A 24,573-nucleotide genomic window follows, 5' to 3' on the forward strand; every position below is an offset into this window, starting at 1 on the left:
TGAGCTTACTGTTTGGAGGTACTGAGTTTTGGAGTGGTTTCGTTTTGTATCAATTGCAATATGACACGCCTGGTTCCACTAGTTACTAGCTATGTCACCTTCAGGAAGTGGCTTGACTTCTCTGGTGCTCACTTTATTCATCTGTGCTTAAATGTCTATTACACATTATCTCTTTTAATACTCATAATAATTCTGTGATGTGGGTGCCATTATTCTCGTTCTACAAAGAAAAGAATTCTTGTAAAGGTTACGTGGTTAGCCCGAGGTAACACAGTGAGTTGACAGCCATATAACTTTCTCATAAAGAATCTCAAGGAAAGTAAACCAAGTTTGTAGGCGACTTAGTGAAGAATTCCAAAATGCAATTTGAGAAGGGAGAGAGGCTCATTTACATTAAGAGTATCTCCCTTAAGTTGAATAATTGAAAATTTTAGTACAGAAAAGATTACTCAGAAGTCTGAATGTAGTGAAGGCAAGAGCTGATTGTTTTGTTTGCCACTGTATTCCCAGGGCCTAGCAGAGTCTGCAGCACATTAGTAGAGATCAATAAATATTATTCAATGTTAATTAAAAATATTTATTGATGTCTACTGATGAATCCATGAATGAATCCTGACTGACAAATGGTACATGGAGAACACCATCTATTCTAACAACTGAATAAAAGATTTAGTGATTCAAAACTTAAGAAAGGGCAGCGATGGACAGATCACACCCTTAAGCCTCTCCCTGTGATAAATGGGCAGAGGAAATGGGGATGAAAGAACTAAAGTCTACCTCCCAACCGCAAGTTCTTAGATGAAAGCTTGGCCTTGACATGGAAATGAGATGGAAATTTCCAACTAGAATATGCTGAGTTGCTTTTGGTTTATTTTTTAAGTTTTTAAAAAGAAAGGGGGACCAGGAAATTATGCTACCTGTCCAAGATATTATAAAGGGGTCTGCTATGAGTGCAAAGAGATTCAGCAGGGCACATGTGAGATTAGTAATTGCAGAAAGATAAAACTCTTTCATGACTGTTATCCCATGGAATCAATATTATTCAATAAACCAGTCACACAAGTAAAAAAAAAAAAAAAAAAAAAAAAAAGTGAAGCCTCCAATAGATGGAAATAGAAACACCTTCCTTCTTTCCTTCATATGATCTTTCTCAAACCAGTGTACACAAAAGCTGTTCCCCACGTGGTCCAGGCAATAGCACAGAATAAAGAGAGAGCAAGGAGGGGAAAGTTGAAGTCTCACCAGGAAAAGCCACCTCTTAGCTTGAAAATCACCTCTGCGTCTTGTAGGAATTCCTTCATTTCCCCACCCCAACTGTGTCTTGTTACTCCCTCATCCCAATTTGGAATTGCTAACACAAAGGGAGTTCTTGCTACTATACATGTATACTGCTTTGTGTGGAGTCTAGGAGTGGAAAAACACAACGGAATCTGCAGGAGGTCTGGAGCAGCATTCCTAGAGGACCCTGATTCCTGGAGAGTGTGTGGGGCTGCTATAAAGGGGTCTTGGTAAAAGTCACCTTCAGGGTAGGCAGCTGGATTTTGGATGTTGGTTTATGATAGAGAAGTGATAAAGGAGGCAAGAAATAAAGAGCAGGCTTAAGAAGTTCAACAACTGTCCTGTGTCCATGTGTTCTTTTGGGTGGTGGGGAGCTGGGGGAGGGATAGCATTAGGAGAAATGCCTAACGTAAATGACGAGTTGATGGGTGCAGCAAACCAACATGGCACATGTATACATATGTAACAAACCTGCACGTTGTGCACATGTACCCTAGAACTTAAAAAAAAAAAAAAGTTCGACAACCAAACTTGACATTTCTTGAGTAGACTCAGGAGCAGCCCTACGTTTGTGCTGCCAGAACCCTTCCTCCGCTTCTTGCAGAACCATGATTTGCTTCTCAATCTTCCCCAATGGACTGAGCTCCCTAAAAAGCGGGGACCATATCTGTTTCTCTGTTCCCTGCCCATCCACAAGAGAAGAGCTTGCCAGAGGTAGATGCTGTCCATGAACTCTTGGGCATCTGCTTGTGTTTTGCAGACTTGGGTGCAATTCAAGGGTGACCTTCTTAACTTTTTGCATTGATTACATCATAGAGACCTTAAGAAAATCCAGTGGCAGCCACTGCCCTGAGAACTAGGAAGCAGCTCATAGTTTTGATAGCTAGCTTGACTTGGGGGTAACTTGGCTCTGAAGCTCCTCCCAGAGGTGTGGGTGTGCATAAGCATATGGTCAGTTTTCATCACTGAAATGAAACTCTCCCAGTAGGCTGAGGGTAAATAAAGTTACCAACTTCACAGCCACTTATGGCATGCTGAGGGGTCATTAGCTATATCTCCACTTGTCTCCTACATCTGGAGTGGATGCTATTTATCTATTCCTTCAACTTTTTTTTTTGATATAGAGTCTCACTCTGTCACCCCGGCTGGAGTGCAGTGGCATGATCTCGGCTCACTACAACCTCCGCCTCCCAGGTTCAAGTGATTCTCCTGTCTCAGCCTCCTGAGTAGCTGGATTACAGGGGCCTGCCACCACACCCAGCTAATTTTTGTATTTTTAGTAGAGATGGGGTTTTGCCATGTTGGTCAGGTTGGTCTCGAACACCTGACCTCAAGTGATCTGTCCATCTCGGCCTCCCAAAGTGTTGGGATTACAGGTGTGAACCACCGCACCCGACTCCTTCAACGTGCATTAAACATTTGCTATTGAGCTTTGTATTCCTTCGCTATGATTACAAAGATTACAGACAGGGTACCTGTCCCAAAGGCACAGGCAAGGTAAATGCTGCAGTAGAGTGAGAGAGGATGACCAGAAGTGGGCAAGAAAATTAGGGTGAGAGTTCAGAAAAGTGTTACTGGCTGTGGGGGCAGGGTGGATTTAGCCCGACTTACCCTGATGCTTACAGGAAAAGTGGGAATTGGCCAGATGGAGATGAGAGAGCCAGATGTTTTTAGCAAAAGGAAGAATGTGGCAAAGATTCAGCAGTGTTCAAGCAGGGGCGGCTCCAAGTGTGGCTGAGGAGAGAATAGCTTTAGTTGACCCTCCCAAGACTCATGGATCCTGTCCAAGCCATACCCAATAAACATATGACCTCAGAAAAAACTCTGCAAACAGTTTCAAATCAACTCCCTGTCCCTTAATTCCAATCTGAATTTTGGCTCTAAGTGGAAGAAGGTCTGAGGGGGCCACAATGAAAGTAATTCTTGCATCCTGAAAGTTTGGTATGGAAGAGGCAGAAGGAATGATTGCCACACCAAGTGCCCCCCTCACTGGTGGACTTGATTTCTCCAATGTTTCTTCCTCTCTCGCCTGAAGCTGTTGGTGTGACTAGAGTTAAAGGTGAGATTATAGACAAGATGTAGGCCAGGTGAGGAAGTGAATACTCATTTGGGGTTCTCCCTGGCCAGGTCCACACTGAGAATTTGAGTTTGTTGATGTCAGGGATCATGTCTACTATGTTCACTTGTTTCTCCACCACCCACTGCAGTGCCTGCTTATAAGAGGTGACCAGTCATTATTTTTTTGATGAATGAATCCACGGATAAATGAGCAACTGTGGACATGGCAAATACATACTGTCTTACATATAATTACAGAAAGAATGAATGTTTTGCTCAATGTTACCCACTGAAAATAAATTTAAGTTTGAACAGCAGTTCAGTTACATCAAGAGTAATTGCCCACTGCTGTATTATGAATGTGATCCAATTCCTGGAGACATAAGCATATGAATTATCAAAGCATAATTACACCTGACATTACATGGCTTCCCTGCAGATTCCTTCTGACAACAGAAAAGTAAAAGTTCCATGATACAGCAAGAGTGACTCACCTTTTCATTTCAGAGGGCTGTACCTCCCAACTCAAGTGTGACATCTGCTTAAAAGATGAAACCAGCCTCCTTCCAAAGAAATGACATCTGGTCGGCTCTTCAAGGATGAACATTTTATTGGAATATAGGCACTTGGCAGAGTAAATACATGGTTACAAAGTGTTTTAAGTTTATTTGCTTTATATAGTGACCAGAAAAGTCAATCCACGGTGTCGATTTTTTTTCTTGAAGTTGCAGACTTTAGAAGGCAAACCCTCAAACCCATCTCTTTATGGTAAAGTGTGAAGGCACATGTTGCCAACTGTTGCACCGAGTGAAACTATTATTATTAAGTCAGTGATGCCCTTCCCTTCTCCACATCAAAATTGCTATGAATCACATATCACTTAACCTTATTATAATGAACAAAAATCACTTTTGTCTTGGGGAATTGTGAAACCTTTTGAAATCACTAGCTCCGATATAGAAGACTACAAAACCAGAGTTGAGAATTTTTATAATAAAAAATGTAAAGCCAGAAAGCTTTTGTACAAGTTGGAATCTTACCCTGGTAGTCTGCAAAATCTTTTTGGAAAAGATTACTATGTGTAATGCAAAAAAAAAAAAAGTTTACTATATGTAATGCAAGGCACTTGTGTCTCTGCTCAAAGCTACAAGGGAAAAAATGACAAACCCAATTTTTTTCAAGGAAAATATTTTTTCTTTGTGAAAGGTCAGTAGTAAAAGAACTAGTTTAAAGTCATGGAGTTTTTGCCAAAAACCATGTCTCGAGGTTTTATGCATTTCTAATGGCTTTGCCCATAGGAGAGATCCCCAGAGTGGCACACAGAGGCTTTTCATGCTGTTCATTTAGATCAGAATAACCTTGCTCCAATCTGGAAACCACTGAAATGACACATACAAGTCTGTATGAAAAGCAAAACAAACTCATAGTGATATGAAGTTATTCCATTCATCTTGTTAAAATGAAGACAGAGTATTTTAAATGCACTCTAGTTTCCTGTTCCATCTTCAAATTTAACAATTATCCTGCTTATTCTAGAAAACTTGTCTTTTTTTTTTTTTTTTTTTTTGAGACAGGGTCTCATTTTGTTGCCCAAGCTGGAGTGCAGTGGTACAATCATAGTCACTGCAGCCTCAACTTCCCTCACTCGAACAATCCTCCTGCCTCAACCACCCAAGTAGCTAGAACTGCAGGCACACACCATTATTATTTTCTGTAAGGATGAGATCTTGCTATGTTGCCCAGGCTTGTCTAGAACTCCTGGGCTCAAGTGACGCCCCCACCTCAGCCTCCCAAAGTGCTGGGATTATAGGTGTAAGCTACCGCATCCAGCCCAATAACTTGTCTTTAGTGAAATATGTACAGAAAATTCTTTGATTATATTCTGGAGTACATCCTGCCAAATAGTGCCCAGTCCTCCCTAACCTACATGATGAATAATTTAGGGCATTAATGTTCATCCATCCAATGCAGTGAAATGTACTCTCTTTTAGGGTTGAAAAAAATCTCTTAGCTTTCCAGGGGGTGCAAGAAGCCCTGCATGCAGCAAAGAAAGGAAGCCAGGAAGCTCCGGTGTGAGGTCCGCCTGAGCTGGGACTCCACACTACCGTCTCAGGGAGTCGGGCAGTCTTTGTGGGGCTGGGCACTGCCTCTTTGGCTTCCTGCCTTACTGGGCAGTGCATCTGGCCATCTGCCCCTTGGACTTTGGACTTTACTTAAGAGAAAACTCAACAAGGGCAGAAAGCCCAGTTCAAAACGTCTCTCTGCCTAACAGCAGGCCCCAATAGCCCCAGCACAGCAGTGTTCTGGGTGTCCAGTTCCCACATTTCCCGAGCAGCCTGATGCTTGCCAGGTCCTCTGCACCAGGGATATTAAAGTGACTCAAGGAGGCAGGAAGCCATTATTCAAGGCTGTGGGTTTCCAGCAGGAAGCACAGATGATGACTAAATCCTAGTTTCTGTCCTTTAAGAGAGGAGCCTCTTGGAGAGACAGGAAGTAAACCTAATTTCAACACACCATGCTAAATGCCAGGATATGAGTGAGTACCGAGGAAAGCAGAGACTGGGGGAGAAGTGGCCTTTACTTTCTTCACCTATGGTGGGATCCCTCAAAGACATGAGGATGTAAACACTCCAAGAAAAGTTGCAACAATTAAATATGATGTTATACAGATACTGATTATTATTCATGTTTATGACCTAGAAATTCTTCATGGGAGGGCTGAAGAGGGTGATATTTTAATTTCTGGTTAAATGGTTGAACTGTGTGTGAAGCAAATGCTCTAAAGAACTGATATAAATTTACTTAATAGTGATGATCTAAACAAGTTCTCAACAAATATGTTGAGATCTGATATTAAAATTTGGGGAGGGGCCAGGTAGCTCACACCTGTAATCTCAGCACTTTGGAAGGTCGAGATGCGTGGATCACTTGGAGTCAGGAGTTTGAGACCAGCCTGGCCAACATGGTGAAAACCCATCTCTACCAAAAATACAAAAATTAGCCGGGAGTGGTGCCACACGGCTGTAATTCCAGCTATTTGGGAGGCTGAGAGAGGAGAATCTCCTGAATCCAGAAGGCAGAGGTTGCAGTGAGCCGAGATCACACCACCGCACTGCAGCCTCAGCGACAGAGTAACACTCCATCTCAAATAAAATAAAATAAAATAAAATAAAATAAAATAAAATAAAATAAAATAAAATAAAATAAAAAGTGGGGGAGGGAAACCAAGATGTAATACCTGGGACTGGAGATTTTAAGAAATGATCTGGTATTTTTCTGAAGGAGAAAAGAACAACTCCTTTTAATCTTTTGGAAGTAAGTCTCTTCCACTTTCAACATTAATGGTTATAGGTCACCATCCGATAAGAAGATGTGTTTTGTCTATTTCCATTAAAATGTAAGTTCTAAGAGGAAGGAACAAAGTTATTTTTCAACATGGTATCTCCAGTGCTTGGTATATAACAGAGACTCAGTTAGCTTGCTGAATGACCAAACTAATGATTTCAGCTTTTGGTAACATCTTTGGAACTTGAGGGCATACATCTTGGCTTTTGTCTTTATTTATTCATTCATTTTGTGCCCTTCTGGGAATGAACTAGGACTGTTTCAATGAAAAGAGAAGAAAAAATGCTGTCATAGTTTGAAAATTGGCATATTTTTTCTGGGAATGAACTAGGACTGTTTCAATGGAAAGAGAAAAAAAAAAAACGCTGTCATAGTTTGAAAATTGGCATATGTTTTCTTCCAGATTAAATTCCCTTGGACCTTTTAATTTATGCTAGAACGAGCACCTTATCTTTTCTTTTTTTTTTTTTATTACTAAGTCCAACACAGTGCATGGCATGCAGTAACTGTTCAAATAATATTTGTTTAATTGATGGGCTTTAAGCTCGATAACTTAGCTAAGCCCTTTGCACAGTCTAAGCCTAATTTGGAATGCTTTCAGGCTTACCCAGGCCAATAAAATTTTCTTGCCTCATCTGAATTTCCTGAAAATGTGATTAATTAATAAGAATCATCAAGATTAATTAATAAGAAATCGATAGCAGGATGGGTAACAGGCCCAGACAGTCCCACAGATCACACCTTCCGCCCTCCATTTCCGCTTAGCTTCTCCTGAACCTATTGGGCGTGATTGCCTCTGTGGGGCTACAGCCAGCAGGGGTGACTGTTCATGATCTACCCTCTCTTGCAGCCTGACTGTGAACAAATGCTGAGTCCTTAAGAGATGGTGAAGTAGGCATAGTAGATAGTAAAGCTAGACTTACAGTATACATTTACATTCTCAAACAAAATTAAAAAGCCTTAAAGTGCATAAGAAGATTGTATCACTGAAAAGTAAAGAGTATATTCAAAACTGTCATTCTACTGTTTTCTCCGTCTTCCCTGCAATACTATTCCCTCCTCAGACATCCTCAGCTCCCTCTCACCCCAAGTACGCCATTGCCTTTGTAATTCTTATTAAAATACTAAAGCAAAAATTCATGGTAGAACAATTCATTTCCACAAAGGTTTGCCTCAGTTGCTCATGCCCTGTGTGCATTTCCTCTGGTTTTATTATTCAAATTCAGAAAATACTTAAACATTTTTTGGTAACAGCTTACATGCAACCCCTAAGTGTACCCCTAAAACCCTTTGGCTTTGTTCAGAGAAAGACTTTAGCCAAATTGTCCCTTTCACTCCTCTGAGGGCAGCTCTGGGGAACTCTCCTGAGCACCTTCTCCTTCCTTCACATCATCTTTGTGTGACAGCAGGACATCCGTGTTTGGAGCATCCTCCACCACCCACTGACACTCATGAACATGGGCTACCTTGATCTCCTCTGCATTCACACTGGCTGTGACCTGGGCCACGCTGCTTTGCCCTCCCATCTCTTCCTGTTCCTCAGAAACCTGGCTCTCACTGAGGCAGACGGGGTCAGAACCTAAAGGGCAGCCCTCTTGCTGTGAGGCCTCCCCGTCCTCGGTGCCCTTGCCTCCTCTTCCTTCATGGGCAGCGAGTGTGCAGGCCTCTCCTGGGAGCTCCCCCTCCATGGGCCCCAGGGGCTCCTCGGTGAGGCCTCCACTGGCTTGTGGAGAGGCTGGGCTGCCTACCTCTGGAAATCCCCCCAACTCCTCCCCACGGGCCTCGGGACAGGGAGACTGGGCCTCCCTCTCACTGACTTCACTTTCTTCACAGTTGTCCAGATGGGTGGTGGCTGCCTGACTGGGCTCTTTTTCCTCTTCTTCTTCATTTTCTTGGGGAATGTGACTCTCCCCGTTTGTATCTTCTTCTATCGCTGGAGCAGAGTCCACTGATACTTCCATAGACGCTGTCAGCAACTTTCTGAGCTCCTTCAAAGAACCTGAGGCAGTGATGGGTTCTGGCTCTTCCTGGGCGGGTTCTTCACCCTCAAGGGGCCCTCCAAGCTCCAGCTCTGATGAACGTGTGCCCGGGAGTCCTGCCGTGTCCTCTGCCGCCACAGGACTCACCACGAGGTCATCCACTCTTGAAATAATCACTTGCTCAGTCCCACCCGGGGGTAGGCTTGGCCCAGGGAGAGAAAGGCTTTCTCCTTTGGCCAATGAGCTAGGGACCTCAGGCTGCTTCTCTTCCTCTGACTCCTGGAATACTTCGTTACTGAGGGTCTCACTACCCGGAACTCCTGGCAGAATGGCAGAAGCTCTCCTGGCAGGGCTGGCCTGGTTTGACCCTATGAGGGGCTTTAGATCTGTTAAGCTGGACACACTTTCACTGGGCAAGGCCATGTTATCTTCAAATAAGTTGTGTTTCTTCAGGATAGCGGCTTCCTTTATCACTGAGAGGTATCAGAAAACAAAACATGATATTAACAGTCTGCCCTGGTCAGCCTGGATTTTCTGATTTTATTGAGAAGCCAAAGTCCTCTCTCAGTCTCTCTGGCTATCCAAATTTCTCTATTTCAAGAGCCAGTTTACATCCAGGGAGCCTTCCCTGATGACCAAAGACCATAAACTCTTTCCAAACTCTGAGCCTCCGTAGCATTCATTCATTCATTCATTCACTTATTCAAACAGCAAACATTTGCAGGGCATTTAACATGGGACAAGCCCTGGGAATGCAGAGATGAATAAACTATAGCCTTTGTTTTCAAGACACTCAGGGTCTGCAAGAGCATCACCTGTATCCTTCAGGGAGGCCCCAGCACATTTTATTAGCTGCTAAGATGGCTGGCTTCAGTTTGTCCACCTGGACTGAAATCCTCTAGGGCAGGGGCAGGCCTTACACTTCTCTGCTTTACCTTGCAGTACAGTCCTAAATGTGTAATAGGTACTCGGTACTGCACATGCAGAGGAGAGGGCCGAAATGAAGATCCGTGTGCATCTAGCTCAGTTTCAAAGGCCACCAGAGGGGCAAATCTAATAAGAACAACAACAGCAGGTGACATTTTTGACCACGGGCCTCCTACTTATGGCAGTGCAGGGGCTCTAGTGCCCAAAAATATCACATCCCAGGGCTGCCATTCATATCAAAGACAGTATATATTTGTGTATTCAGCATAACTTTTCAGCAGCTAGCTGCAGAGTTTCCTTCTCTAACAAAATCAATATATGGTGACAATTTTCTAACAGAGAGCAATAAAGTGTCTGGAGGAAAGGAGTCTTTTTCTCAATCACCCAAAGGTGCCCATGGTGGGCTGGCAGTGGCCTTGGCCGAGCCCTTCCTTTGTGTACACACTGTGCTGACATCTTCATATTCCTGACCTCATTGGATTCCCTAGAATTAGCTACCGGGACCTGGGCTTGTGCTTGGCCAGTTTTCATTGAGGAAGGTCTTTTGTGATACTTAAGACGTTCCCAAAGGAGATCAGATATGTTTCAGGCCCACGGTTTGATGGTGGCCCTCTCCAGCCTTTTTTTTGAGACCTAGTCTCACTCTGTCACCCAGGCTGGAGTGCAGTGACACAATCTCGGCTCACCGCAACCTCTGCCTCCTGGGTTCAATCGATTCTCCTACCTCACCTCTGGAGTAGCTGGGATTACAGGCATGCACCATCACGCTCAGCCAAATTTTAAATATTTTTAGTAGAGATGGGGTTTCACCGTGTTGGCCAGGCTGGTCTCAAACTCCTGACCTCAAGGGATCTGCCTGCCCCAGCCTCCCAAAGTGCTGGGATTACAGGCGTGAGCCACCATGCCTGGCCCTCCAGCATATTTTTAACAAGTTTTCCTATCCACAATCCAATCCCAGGCAAGGGATTCCTGAGGATACCGTGTGCCAGGGTCCTACCGAGACTCGCATGACACTGCGTCATCACCCTGCACCTTTTTCTGTCCGGCTGAGTGTAGGCTGGGCATGTGTTGAGAGAGCCATTAACAAGCCTTGCTGCTGCAATTGCCTGTTCTCAGCTTTGGTGAGTGGGGGGCAGGGGCAGTCACAAGCCTGTGCCTAAGAAAAGCCCTTTTCCCTTTGTTCTGTCTGGAATAGCAAGAGGAAGACAGCTCTTCATGAGAGACCCGAGATTTAATCTCACTAAGCCTCAACTTTCTCATCTGTAAAATGAAACTTAAAATTCTCATCTCACAGTATTCATATTTTTGTATTAAAAAGGGAAAATAATAAAGTGCCAGCTTAGTGTGTGCTTAATCATAACGCTCAATGAAGGTTAGTATCCTTCCTTCTTTCCTTCCCTCTCCTCACTGTCTCCCCACCTCACCAATGTCCATTTCCTCTTCTCTTTTCCTCCAGACTGGCCTTACAGAATCCTGTTTCAGGGACGCTTCCCTCTACGGAGAGTCCCTGCAGCACCAGGTAACCTTCCTTACCTTTCAGAGTTTCATCAAGCAGGATCTGATGTAAAATCTCCTCATAGACATTTTCAACGTGAATCATATTGGTATGATCTGCAAAGATGAACTGCTCATATTTCTGAAGCTCCTGGAGAGCAAGAGATAAGAAGATAAAGATGAAAAGGCATGAGATGCCTGTTCTTAGAGGAGATACAGAAAGGACGATTCCCACTCATGATTCCTTTCTTGGAGGGCATGAGAGAAGGACAATGTTGGCCCAGGGGCAAATTACTCAATTCAACAATATTTTACTGGGTTCCCTTCAATTCAATTCATTGTCTAGGCACCATGCCTGACCTCAACACATCTATTACTGTCCATGATAAGGTGCAGAACTCACTCAGCCATTGGTGATTCCTTTCCCTTTCCTTGTACTGGCCATGCATTTTATGCACTTCATGGGGGAAGACAGCAGTGATTTTTTTTTAAATCGTCTCAAGGCCTCATTAGTAGGTTTGGAGCCTCCTTTTTTTCCCTCATCACTAAGATGTTTCCTTCTTCCTTTTTTAAACAAATTACAACAGCACTTTACCAAGGTATGTTATATATAATAAAATGTACAGATAAGTACAGCTCAATGATTTTAAATATGTAAATGTTACCTACGTAACCATAACCCAGATCAAGAAGGAGAATGTTTCCATCATCCCCAAAGTTCCCCCACTCCCCTTTCCAGTCTGTACCCCTCAAGATATGAGCACTGATTTTATACCTATCGTGATAGATTGGCTTTTGCTTGTTCTTGAACTTTATAGAAATGAAATCATAATTATTTTGCGTTTGTTTTTGAGATTCATCTATGTTGCTACATCTATCAGTAGCTCATTCCTTTTTATTAAGTAGTATTAATTATATGGATAAACAAAAATTGTTTATCTGCACTCACATTGATGAAAATTGAGATTGTTTTTCAATTTTCAACTATAAATATAATTGCTGTGAACATTCTTGTACATATATTTTTTTTGTGGATTTAAGGGCTTGTTCATGTTGGGCATATGCCTAAAAGTGAAGTTGTTGGGTCATAGGGTAGATGTACACTTAACTTTATTAGAATGGGGCCACTTTGGGGGTTGGGAGAATCTCTAGTCAAGGGCTCTTCAGAAACATTTCTTTCTCTTCAACTGGCCCTGACATTCATTGATTCCTTCTAGGATAGCCCAGGCATGGTGCCACCCTTAACTCTCCCTCTTTTCCAAGGGTTTCCAAATGGCTTGCCTTTTATCAGCATGAGGACAGGGCAGGGATCAAAATGTACCAAATTATATCCCAGTGATTAACTCGGTAATCCTTGCACCTGGTGGTGCTGGGGGACGGCTTCCCACATGTGGCTCTTAGAAAATCAGGGACTTATCATGGGATTTGTGGTCTCTTGCCTGGAAGGACAGTATTTACAGCAGGTGATCAGAAGCACCACCTCAGACAACTCTCAGTGCTAGGACTTTGGGGGACTGTAGCCCAGATCACAGTGGGTAATAATGGGTTCCTTTATACCCAACCAAGAAGAAAGGCAAAGGATTGAAGAGACATGAGCTTCAATGACCCCTAGAGGGTCTAGAGGCAGGACTGTTGCACAGATTTGAGAAAAGCATTGCCCAGGAGACTGGAGACTGCCCTGGACTAGACATGGGACCTTGGTGAGCCACATCACTGCTCTGTGCCTCTGTCTCTTCCTCTGCTAAACGAGAGGAACAGACTCATGCCTGCAGTACCCTTTCATCCTTCCCATGTGGTCTCCCATTCCTATTCCCCTGATTGTCATTCATCCCTCAGGACTGGGTGAAAGCATGACTCTGGAAGTCCTTCCTGGCTGCAGAAGCAGAGTTTGGCACTTTCATTGGAACTCTTCCCCATGAGGCAACTGCTGTGTTCCTCACATGGCGTCCTGTTTGCCTGTCTCCCACTCTCTACCATGAACTCCAGAACTGCAGGGATGCTGGCCTGGCATAATGCCTGGATCATATGTGATACACATCTAATACCTATTTGCTGACTCAATAAACAGTAGACCTTTAAATTTTCAACCAGCTAAATAATTCTGTGGGAAGGAGAACTTTCTATGGACATGTACACTGTCATGAAGTGACCAACTTTACAAAACAGGTCTTCTATATTGAATTGGTTGAACTGGGCCATAGGTTTACTTCCCTCGGCCAATTAATTTAGTATCCCTGAAGGTAGGTGTTGGGGAGTCAGAATCATTTTTTCACAGTTCCTCAGACAATTCTAATACATAGCTCTGGCTGAGGTTGAGTACCACAGATCTAGGAAGCTGCTACTTATAGAGCCAAGGGAAATGCACTTTAGCAAAATAAAGACTCCTTCTAGGAAGCAGATAATCACCTCATTCATCTATTCTGCAAATCCAGATTTTTAAAAAGCTCTTAAAGCTGATATAATATCCTCCATTACCAAAAACTCTGGGTCACGGGCTCTTTTGAAATCAATGCCTCCTGATTAAAAAAATTACAAGAGCCTCTTACAGATTGGGCACAGCACACTCTGTTGATGCTTAGAAAGAGGGGAGCAGATGAGAAGGAGAACCTCCTTACCTTTCTCCTGAAATAAGGCGGATTTGAGGCCCCCAAACTGCCTTTGCGATTGAAAAAAAAAAAATCTAAGCAGAACATCTGTGTGCAAACCCACCTAGCAGTGGACACCATCATCATTTGGCTGCTGAACTGTTCTGCCATGTAAGGTCAAAGGTCAATCCCTTGGCTTAATCAAATCCTTTCCTATTAAAGAACCATGCCCCAGAAATAAATGCCAAATACATCTAATATGCTGATGATGATCTGAAGAAAAACAACACTTACAGACTATAAAAATGACCAAAGAAATGTCTGCAGTAAAATAACTCATGCAAAGGATTTTAATGTTCCAGTGCTTGGAGACTCTTTGAGCTGCCAAAAACCTCTTTATCATTTGCTCCAAGAGGGAGTAGGCCTTGTTCCAGGTTAATAGATCATTTTTGAAATGCAGAAGTAGTAATAATAATAGTGGTAGCAGTACTTGATACAATTTCCTGAGTGCCTATCATGTTACAGGGAAGTGTGAACCGGGTTCACACTCTGGTGGTCACCATGTCTGTGGCCCTGGCTCAGTGGCTTAACCACTCAGGTTTCCTCATTTGTACCACGAGGATATAAATAATACCTCCTCGCAGAGCTGTTTTCAGTCTCTGCTGGCCCATTGCTCTGCTCTACAGATGAAGTCACACCCTGGTAATCATGGCTCTCACTGGATGCTCAATGTTTGTAGAGGTTTTAAGTGGTTCCATTGATTTCGCTAAACAACATTGCTGGGTTTAACAGAACAAATATCCTGTAATCATGTGAGCTAAGCTCTTTTTTGGATGCAATGGTCAAGTTTCAGAGGACATGTTGGACCTATGAGTCATACTATAATGAGGAACACCCGGTATCCTTAGGTATTCTATGTCAACCCCTAGTTTGGCTCAAATTCAGATCACTGCCCTTTGAGATTTTGTCTAGCCCAGGGGTCAGCAGATCTGGCTAGCATCTTGTTTTTGCAAATAAAGTCTGTTTATATATAGTCAATGGCTGTTTGTGTGCTACAACAGCAGAGCTGAATAGTTGCAACAGAAATAGTGCAGTCCACGAAGCTTAAAAGATTTACTATCTGACCATTTACAAAAATGTCTGCCAATCCCTCCCTGGTCTAGTCTGCTGTTTGCCAGTACACATCACAAAAGAACTTGTTTGAACTTCAGAGGTAAGAAGAGCAAGCTCTTTAGGGTAACTCATCCCCTTACTGGTTTGCATGTGGACGCCAGTGCCTTCTGCACGGTGGGAAGTGTGATTTGAACTAGTGCCTCTTGAAATATCTTCTTTCGGATGGTGCTGCTGTCATAATCATATTGCTGTCAATAAAGAAACATATGTTAAATAGTAACAGTACAATCTGTTGACTTATGCTTGCGCAAAAAACTCAGCCACCCACTTCACCTCTCTTTTCCCCCTAATGTCTGAGAACTCTTGGATTTCCAAGGCCTCAGAGATCTTTCCATGTAATCTCCTCACACTGCAGGCACAGTTTATAACTGATAATGATCCATCTCACTCTTACCTTTTACAGATATGGAAACTGAGGCAAGATCAAAACAGAGTGGTGACTTCTGCATTATAAAGAAGTTGGGGATAGAATTGGGGGGTGAGTTTGTACTTTATTACTCCTGTCCCAGGTAGGTCCATGATCATCTATTACTCCACATCCTCAAAGCAGGGTCAGTGGGTTGTAATGATTTCCACAAGGGAAGAGAAGGCCTGGCTAGTGGCTCCATAAACACTGTTACGTGTTAACCAAAGAAGTTCAGTATCCAGCACAAGAAAGATGATGATTCTCTCTGTTCTGCATTGGACATCCCAACATGGAGACCAGGATTTAATCTTAGATCTCACTTCAAGGGGATCACAGATAAATCAGAGTACAGTCATAGGCAGTGAGAAGAATGGTCAGGCCAAGTGAAGAACAGTTAAAGAGACCAAGGTGTTTATACTGGAGATAACAACTTAGGGCAAGTTATAACTTATTCAAACAACCAAAGGCTGCCACGTGGAAGAAGGTTATGAATGAAGTGGGTAGAACTGGAATGACCAGTGGTGAGAACTTTGGTCTAACATAAGAAAGCATGTTCTTGCTGTCAAGAACTCAAATGGGCTATCCTGAGAGGCAAAAAGCATCCTGCCAGTGCAGGTGTCGGAGCATGAGTGGGATCGCCCCTTGAGGGAACCTGCTGAACACTGAACATGAAGTTGAACTAAAGGCACTCAAAATCTCTTTCAAACTTGAGGTCCTATTATTTGAACACCTTTCTACATTTTTTCTTCCTTTCTTTCTGTATGCTAAAGCATTTGACACTGACACTATCTTTTTTTTTACTTCCATTGCAATTTCATTATTATGTATATTACCATGATCAGTATCATTTTTAATATCAGTGAATTGGTTGCTAGAGTTTCCTCTTGCCTGTGAAGCATCAAGATCAAGTCCGAAATTCAGAGACCACCCTTAGGCTCTGTGGGACTTTGATCTTCTGTTCCAAGGCACTGTTTAGGATAACTAGAAGGCAGTAAAAAAAAATCAGTTAAAAAAAATCAGTGTATGATCGTTTATCCTTAAACTCACCATTGACTTGACTTGTTGAGCTTAATTAAGTCACATTAGCTTTTACAGAATCAGTTCCTCATCTGTACAATGGGGGCATATTCCAGTTAATGCACAAGTTCTTGTAGGGATCAAGTAAAAGCCTTTAAAATATAACATATGCGCAAGCTCCTATTATTAAAGCTATTTTAATATACACTTACGCTGAAGTACATTTAAAACAATTTCATATGGTAGGTTTCTTTTCCTTGGAGTATTTCCTTTGCCATGAGGTTTTGATTTTTCAATAAAATATTTGCCAGTTTAATGGATTTTACCATATTTGTAACCTCTTTGAAGAAAGAGGCTGGGCCTTGCCTATTTTTACATCCCACACAATACTTATGGTGGACAGCCAATAAATGTTTGTCGAGTTCTATCTCTATGAAAGCTGGGACACAGGGCCTCTAGCTGTGGGTAATGGTACTGAGGACTAGCAGTGGTCACTAGATGGCAGAAGAGGCATGGAAGTCACACTGGAGAAACCGCAGCAGATTGACAAGTCACTGGACTTCGGAGAGGAAGGAGTGGGGAAAGATTAGAGCGAAGGAGAGAACATGGTATTTTCCACTTCACAAAAGAAACAGGGGTCACGTTCTCATTTTATGCTTCCCACAAACAAGAGAACGGTTTTACCTTTAAGACTCGGAGCTTAACCTTCTCAATAGCAACTGCAGTTTTGGAGGCCTCTCCTTGGAGATGTGGGGAAAGCAACTGCTCAAAAGTGAACACTGCATTCTCCATTAGCTAGAAAGCAGAAGTGACACAGAAACAGACAACAGTCAGAGGCTGGGGTCACCAACCACAGGCTGGCTAAGTGGGCTTGGAGAGTAGGGGCCATCAGAGATGAGTCCCCTCGGCTGTTACTCTGGGGGTGACCCACAGCAACATCACCCCATCACCAAGGCTGTGAAACAAATGGTCACGTGGCCACAGTGGGAGCAGGAAGAAGTTGGAAAACCCAAGGCCATGGGACTGAGCAAGCGTTCTGTCATCTCCTGTGGGTACTCCTCTTCTATTCTTTGATACCTGCAGCCACTGATTAAGGGATGAGGATGAGGCTGGAGCCTTCTTCAACTAGTTTTTGGCTGCACCTCCACTTTTAAGTGGATGTAAAGCACTCCGCAGCATCTCTCTCCCTCTCTCTGCAGTGCTGGGAAGGCAGGAAGGGTCAGGCATGGGTGGGGACAGTGGCTGACATGCTCATGGCTCAGAAAGCAGAAGTAGTTCAGGTATCTTATTCTCTGCACCTTTGCCTGTGTTCCCGTCACCAGGGTCCAATATTACGAAAGAGACTTCTGCTAAACTGTTGCCCAATTTTGTTCCTTCTTCCTCTTTCATCCCTCACAACTCAAGGGTTAGCTAAAATGTATCACTTAATCCTGTCCATAACTTTTATGAAAAAAAAAAAAAAATGCTCCTTTCTTCCCCAAGCCCGTGATCCCAAAGCATCCAATATACACTTTTTTTTTTTTTTTTTTGAGACACAGTTTCGTTTTGTCACACAGGCTGGAGTACAGTGGCACACTCTTGGTTCACTGCAATATCTGCCTCCAGGGTTCAAGCGAGTCTCATGCTTCAGTGTCCACATAGCTGGGACTACAGGTGTGCACCACCATGCCCAGCTAATTTTTTTGTATTTTTAGTAAAGACAGGATTTCGCCATGTTGGCCAGGCTGGTCTTAAACTCCTGACTTCAAGTGATCCACCGCCTTGGCCTCCCAAAATGCTGAGATTACAGGCGTGAGCCACCGTGCCTGGCCACAATATACACCTTTATCATACCTTCAACGCTGTAGTGAATTTATCTAAGAATTTGTCTCACTCAAGCTCCCTGAAGTGGGATCTGGTACAGTGTCTGGCCCACAGTAATCTCTCCTCAGAATATCTATGTGAAATGGCATGGTGTCCTTTAGAGTGTTGATGACCACACCCCTTGTTCATTCAAGAAACACCATAATATGGAAGGAGTTTGTGCTATTCATTCCTGTTACTGGGGAAAAGGTTCCTTATGAAAAAAAAAAAAGAAACCTGTCAAGCAGACTCAAGAAATTCAAATATGAAGCTATGATTGATTGATTGATTGGTTTGCTCTTAATTACATTACGGAATTAATTTAAGCCAGTGGTTCTCAATCCTGGCTGCATATTAGAAGCAGCTGGAATCAGGGTAGGGACGTTCTATCAAAAAGTAGCCATATAGGCTGGGTGTGGTGGCTCATGCCTGTAATCCCAGCACTTCAGGAGGCTGAGGTGGGCAGATCACTTGAGGTCAAGAGTTTTGAGACCAGCCTGGCCAACACAGTAAAACCCCATCTCTACTAAAAATACAAAAATTAGCCAGGCATGTTGGCACATGCCTGTAGTCCCAGCTACTCAGGAAGCTGAAGCAAGACAATCACTTGAACCTGGGAGGCAAAGGTTGCATGCAGTGAGCCAAGATTGTGCCACTGCCCTCCAGCCTGGACATCAGTATTTCCCCCAGGTGATTCCAACGTGTAGCCAAGGTTAAAGCACTGATTTGACAAATCGAGTAGTTATCAATTAATGCTACTTTATTTTTCTGAGCTATATCTTGTCTATGATGTTCACCCACATGGAAGGAAGATGAAGCCAGTGGAGGGACTGAACATGTCCTCCCCCAACATGATGGTTAAAGAGATGCGACGCATTTCCCTCAGCTACACCAGCAGCCAGTCTCACTGGTCAGCACCCATTTCTCTGCTCTCTCTTCACCCTCCTCCACCAGGGATGCCCCTGCCACACCCACCTCCTGCATGTAGTTCTGTGTCCTCTGAACCACCAGATCGACGTGGGGGAATCTGAAGCGGCTCTTGAGATCCTGCAGGCGCTCGTGAAGCAGGTTGACTTTAGTATAACAAGGTTCCATCTTCACGGAATGCAGCGGAAGATTCATAAGCCGGTCTAGATGCTGCATTTTGGTGAAGTGAAACATTAAACACCCTCAGATTGAGGAGTGGTATTGCATACATATTGCATATTACATACATTCTAAACAATCAAATGCATGTTAAAGTGAATCACTACTCAGATCCCTACATCTGTGACACCTTCAACTGTCTTATTTTCCTCCTTCAGTGGGTTCCTAGGGTAGCTGTAATGGTAGGACAGAAACCAGCAGAAACACCAACTGGATGACAGGAAGACCCAGGGGTGCACCCAGGGGGACTCCAGTCTTTGTAAGCTGTTGATGGATTCCAAGCTCCCACTTCCAGAGCCCAAGAACCAGGCAGGTAGGCTCTGACAAATGGTTGCTGCTAGGCCCCCAGGCTTCCAAAATCTTCTTTAGTGAGTGACACTCCTCTCAAAAAACCCCAGGGAGGTCGGGATGCTCCCTGGACTCCCGGACTTTGGAAGGGAAGCCAGAGTTTCTCGCAATTCTATGAGGCTCTGCCAGGGCCCACAGGGCTTCCCTCTGCTATAGGTTGCTTCAGGTGCTAAGGGATGGGAAGTGGAGAGGCAGAGCCCTGAACTGGGAGAGGTATCCAGTTTGAAGAACTGGCGTCCCTCCTACTCTAGTTTGCGCTCAATCAATGAGGTCATTGGGCTTCCAGCATCAGACCTCACCTGCTAAAGCCCTAAAGTGTTATCAACAAATGTTGTTGCAACAGAATGCATTCTGTTTTCCAAGCTTATTTTAAAATCATTTTTTAAAGGGGATACTGGAGGTTTAAAATAAACAGGGGAATGGGTGGAGCAGAAGAAGGCAGAAAGAAAGGTTCCGAAAATGGAGGGTCTAGAGGGAACGGGGGAATGAGGCAGGGTACATATGAATAATATAGGATGCACTGTCTGACTTTCAGCTTACGCAGAAGAGATAATCTAGATTTCTAGGTTTCTCTAAACAGGAATTTTAAAAGGGCCCAGTCTCATTATGCTTTAAAGGGAAAATACTGCTCCCTTTATGAAGTGAGTTATGGAGAGGTCCACTGAAGTGGAATTAAGGATTAAAAGCATGCTGGGGAACTTGCAGCTCCTCACAAAATGGAATGTGTCTATTTTTTAAAAATATCAATTAAGCAGACAGGAGAGGGAAAAAGGGTTCCCACTTTGCTCCTATCAGATTGGCAAAAGTTTAATCAAATGACAACACCTATTGCTGATGGCAATATGGGGGAGAAAGCCCCTATCATACACAATTAGTGGAAATGTAAAATTTAAATCCTTTTTCTGAAATGCAATGGAAATATTTTTTAACATGAGAAATGTACTTTCAACCTGGCAATCCTGTCCTAGGAATGTATACTACAGAAATAAACACATCAGGGTATATGTGCGTGTATGTGTGGTATGTGTGTGTGTGTGGGTATACATATGTATGTATATAAATATATATGTATATAAATATATATATATTACAGCTTTATTCATAATGCCAGCAATATTGAGGTGAATGAATAAATCGTGGTGTATCCATACATGAAATATCATGCAGCCATTACAAAGAAAGATTTAGAGCGAAAACAGTTACCTTGGAAACAGTTTCATGAGGTATTTTTGGATGAGAAACTGATACGCAGAGTAATGTATAAAATATGATCCCATTTTTCTTAAAGCAGGCAATCTAAAGTCTAGCGTCTAAGTATGTGTTTTATGTGTTAGATGAGAATGGGGAAAATACAGAATGGCATATGCTAAGTTGTTAATACGAGTTGCTTGAGGGGAGGTGGTGGCATTGGGGAAGGGGGAGAATAAAGACAAGTAAAACAAAACAGACTGCAATAAGAAACCCTAAAACATCTGTAAAGTGAGTCTGTTAATGTACAATTATATATGTGTATATATGCATAAAGAATAAAGGAAAATAAATAGAGGCATCTGGTTTTATCTACTGACTTATAAGGATGTTCATCATGATATGTCAAGTATAAAACCAAACCGCCAATTTATATCTTTGTCAGTGATTCTTAAACTGTAGGATACACCAGAACCTCTGGCGGTCTTGTTAAAACAAACTCCTGGCACTACCCCTAGAGTTTCTGATTTAGCAGATCATCAGTGGGGCCTGAGAATTTGCATTTTAAACAACCAGGTGATGATGACACTGCTGGTCTGGGGACCATACTTTGAGAAATATTGATCTGTTAAAGCAAACTACATATAGCCTGAGAAGGATTCCATACTTCTATATTTGAGTCCTTATGGATAAACTGTAAGAGTCAGACAAAATTGAAAACCTAACTTAGGACTATGCACCTGTAACAATAACTGAGTGTTGGCCAGTCCCAGCAGCCATACTTCAACCACTCATAGATTGCTCAATGTTCAAACTGCGTTCAGACAAGGCAAATGCCGAGTTGTAACCAATCTCACTATTTCTGTTCCTCACTTCTGATTCCTGTACATTACCTTACCTTCTTTGCTTGTAAATTTATTCTGACCGTGAGGCACCCCTGGAGACTTTGTGAATCTGCTGTGATTCTAGGGGCTGCCCGATTTGCGAATCACTCATTGCTCAGCTAAACTCCTTTAAATTTAATTTGGCTGAAGTTTTTCTTTTGTCAGATGGTGTCAGAAGCAGGATCTGAAGTGGACCTTCTAGTGACCCCCAGGAGAGCTGAGTGAACATACAAGGTACCTGCAGGTCCCACCTGTGTCCATTGATCTCTCAGAGCGGCTGGGGATCGCAGGTGAGCTCCCTCTAGAGTTTTGGAGCTCCATGGATTTGTGTTTTGAGCTCTCTGAGTTTCTTTGAGCAAGTTTCTAATCCAAACTGGGTTTGTAGATATGACAGAAACTGGACTGGGTCCAGGAACAGATTTGATCCGGGAATTAACTGGCTTGGATCCAGTTAGAGGCCTCTTATATCTGACTGGGTCAGAAAGGAACTGGTAGTAAGCCGTAATATTGCAGGGGTTATAACATTTGGCTTTTGAAAATTCATAGGGATTTCTGTGTTCTACCCCTTTTTTCATTTTTCTTGTGTGCTTAGGTAGGAAAAATCATTGGCTAAGTTAACCAAGAGAACCTGGGAGTAAAGCCAATATTTTAGGTAAAAATGGGCTCCTTAATTTCTGGAAAACTGAGTTCCTTCTGGCTTACACATTAGGCCTGGGAGGCAGCGAAGTCTTACAGAAACAGCAAAATCTTACTAAAGATAACTTACAGTGGAATGTTCCAAATGAACAACAATGCATTGAAGTTCTTTCTTTCTTTTTCTTTTTTTTGAGATGGAGTCTCTCTCTGTTGCCCAGGCTGGAGTGCAGTGGCGAGATCTCAGCTCACTGCAAGCTCTGCCTCCTGGGTTTACACCATTCTCCTGCCTCAGCCTCCCGAGTAGCTGGGACTACAGGCGCCCGCCACCACACCTGGCTAATTTTTTGTATTTTTAGTAGAGATGGGGTTTCGACGTGTTAGCCAGGATGGTCTCGATCTCCTGACCTCGTGATCCACCCGCCTTGGCCTTCCAGAGTGCCAGGATAACAGGCGTGAGCTACCGTGCCCGGCTGCACTGAAGTACATTTTTAAAATGAGGGCTCTTAGGCCGGGCGCGGTGGCTCAAGCCTGTAATCCCAGCACTTTGGGAGGCCGAGATGGGCGGATCACGAGGTCAGGAGATCGAGACCATCCTGGCTAACATGGTGAAACCCCGTCTCCACTAAAAAAAAAATACAAAAAAAAAAAAAAACTAGCCGGGCGAGGTGGCGGGCGCCTGTAGTCCCAGCTACTCAGGAGGCTGAGGCAGGAGAATGGCGGGAACCCGGGAGGTGGAGCTTGCAGTGAGCTGAGATCCGGCCACTGCACTCCAACCTGGGCGACAGAGCGAGACTCCGTCTCAAAAAAAATAAAATAAAATAAAATAAAATGAGGGCTCTTAGTAAAATATCTTTTGGCTAGGAACGGTTTTGGCTCTATGGGATGTCAACTGCTATTCTCTTTGGAATAATCTGCCTTATACTCTTTGCTGATAGCTGTGGGTGACAGGATTAGGCATGTACAGGATGGTGGGACATGGGGAACTTTTTCCTTCCTCCCCAAAAAGAGGGAAACCTGAGAGCTGATGAGACTGCTGGAAAAGATCCTTTCGCTACTAGCTAGTGGCCATCAGAACTTTTCAGTGTCGCTGAAATGAATGGGTCTTGCTCTGGCCTCCCTGAGCTCTTTACTTTCTGCACAATGCCACAGGCAATACTTTCCTTCATCTTATTTTCCTTTCGTATCTCTTTCGTTACTCAGGGCAACCATCTTGCCCAGAGACAGCGCCTTGAAACTCCTAGTCGGAGGTTTGATTAAAGATGAGGAGGGCCATCTGAGGGCAAATTTAAGCCTTGCCAGTTTGATATTGGGTGCTAAGCAGAGTGGCTAACGTCTATGTTTTATTATTTTGCTCTGGCCAGAGTGAAAAAAAAAATTTTCCTTTATGATGCGGCTTGGCCCCCAGCGTGATGGTGCAGCAAGCTGGGTCACTAGAGCCACTCAGGGCAAGGGAGCCCAGAGCCTGGCATGCTGGCCAAAAGGTAAGAATTTCTTACCAATCAGATTTCTGGCTTCTCTCTCTGTAAAAACAGTTGAATGAATGGTAAAAATCACTGCTTATCTCCATCTTGTTTTATGTTCTTGGGAGCTTGACTTTGTAATCACATAGCAGTACTTTCTCTTGGTCTCTGCCTTCCAGGGAACAGGAATTTTAGGGTTTATGTCATAGTTAGCTCTAAAAATTATCCTGAGTAGTTAAAAGCCTTTGCAAACTCACTGTTAACTACTCTAGATTCCTTCTGGGAAGGGCAGTAGAGATTACCCCATGCTGTAGTTCAGTAGCTAAGGTTTTGCCCTTTCACACTGGTGGTCCGGGTGCAAGTCCCTGCTTAGGAAGCAAACTCTTTCTGGTTGAATATCTGCATAACCTTGTCTAGTCTCTTATCCTCCATGGACTATCTTAAATTTTCCTTTCTCTGAGCATCTGTGAGATTACCTACTATGGTAAATTTCAAAAGCCAGAAATATCAGCCATTTGGCCTGGCTAAAATTGGTTAAAAAGAAATTTTAAAAAGACTTTATTAAAGAGTGCTATGGTTAAAAGTCAGTTTAATTAAAAGTGGGTATTCAAGCTCTAACAGCCTGGAGGCACCAGAGACCCCTTTCCTGGCCCTGTTCTTCCAAGGACTCCACCATAAAGTCAATAACCAATTAAGAAACTAAAAAACTAGCAAACGAGAAATCTTACAACTACTGTATAATGTTCTTCTGTCTGTCTGTGTAATTATATATGTGTTGTGTATAATGTTTATATAAAAGAACTCTAA

At 43.2% G+C, this 24,573-nt stretch overlaps 1 protein-coding gene across 3 annotated transcripts in view; it reads right to left on the reverse strand.

Annotated features, from left to right (window-relative positions):
- Positions 1–7,133: 7,133 nt before the first annotated feature.
- NIBAN1 (niban apoptosis regulator 1) overlaps positions 7,134–24,573 on the reverse strand; it is a 169,892-nt gene continuing 152,452 nt past the window's right edge. For all 3 annotated transcript variants that reach the window (XM_005540226.5, XM_074030874.1, XM_074030875.1), the window contains 5 exons: positions 19,080–19,241; positions 16,947–17,057; positions 14,920–15,027; positions 11,121–11,232; positions 7,134–9,133 (listed from right to left, as the gene is read on the reverse strand). In XM_005540226.5, the coding sequence (XP_005540283.3) occupies positions 8,013–9,133; positions 11,121–11,232; positions 14,920–15,027; positions 16,947–17,057; positions 19,080–19,241 (1,614 nt within the window). In that variant the 3' untranslated portion in view covers positions 7,134–8,012. The remainder of the gene's footprint in view (positions 9,134–11,120; positions 11,233–14,919; positions 15,028–16,946; positions 17,058–19,079; positions 19,242–24,573) is intronic.

The sequence above is a fragment of the Macaca fascicularis genome, chromosome 1 (genome assembly GCF_037993035.2).
Source record: "Macaca fascicularis isolate 582-1 chromosome 1, T2T-MFA8v1.1".
NCBI lineage: Eukaryota > Metazoa > Chordata > Mammalia > Primates > Cercopithecidae > Macaca > Macaca fascicularis.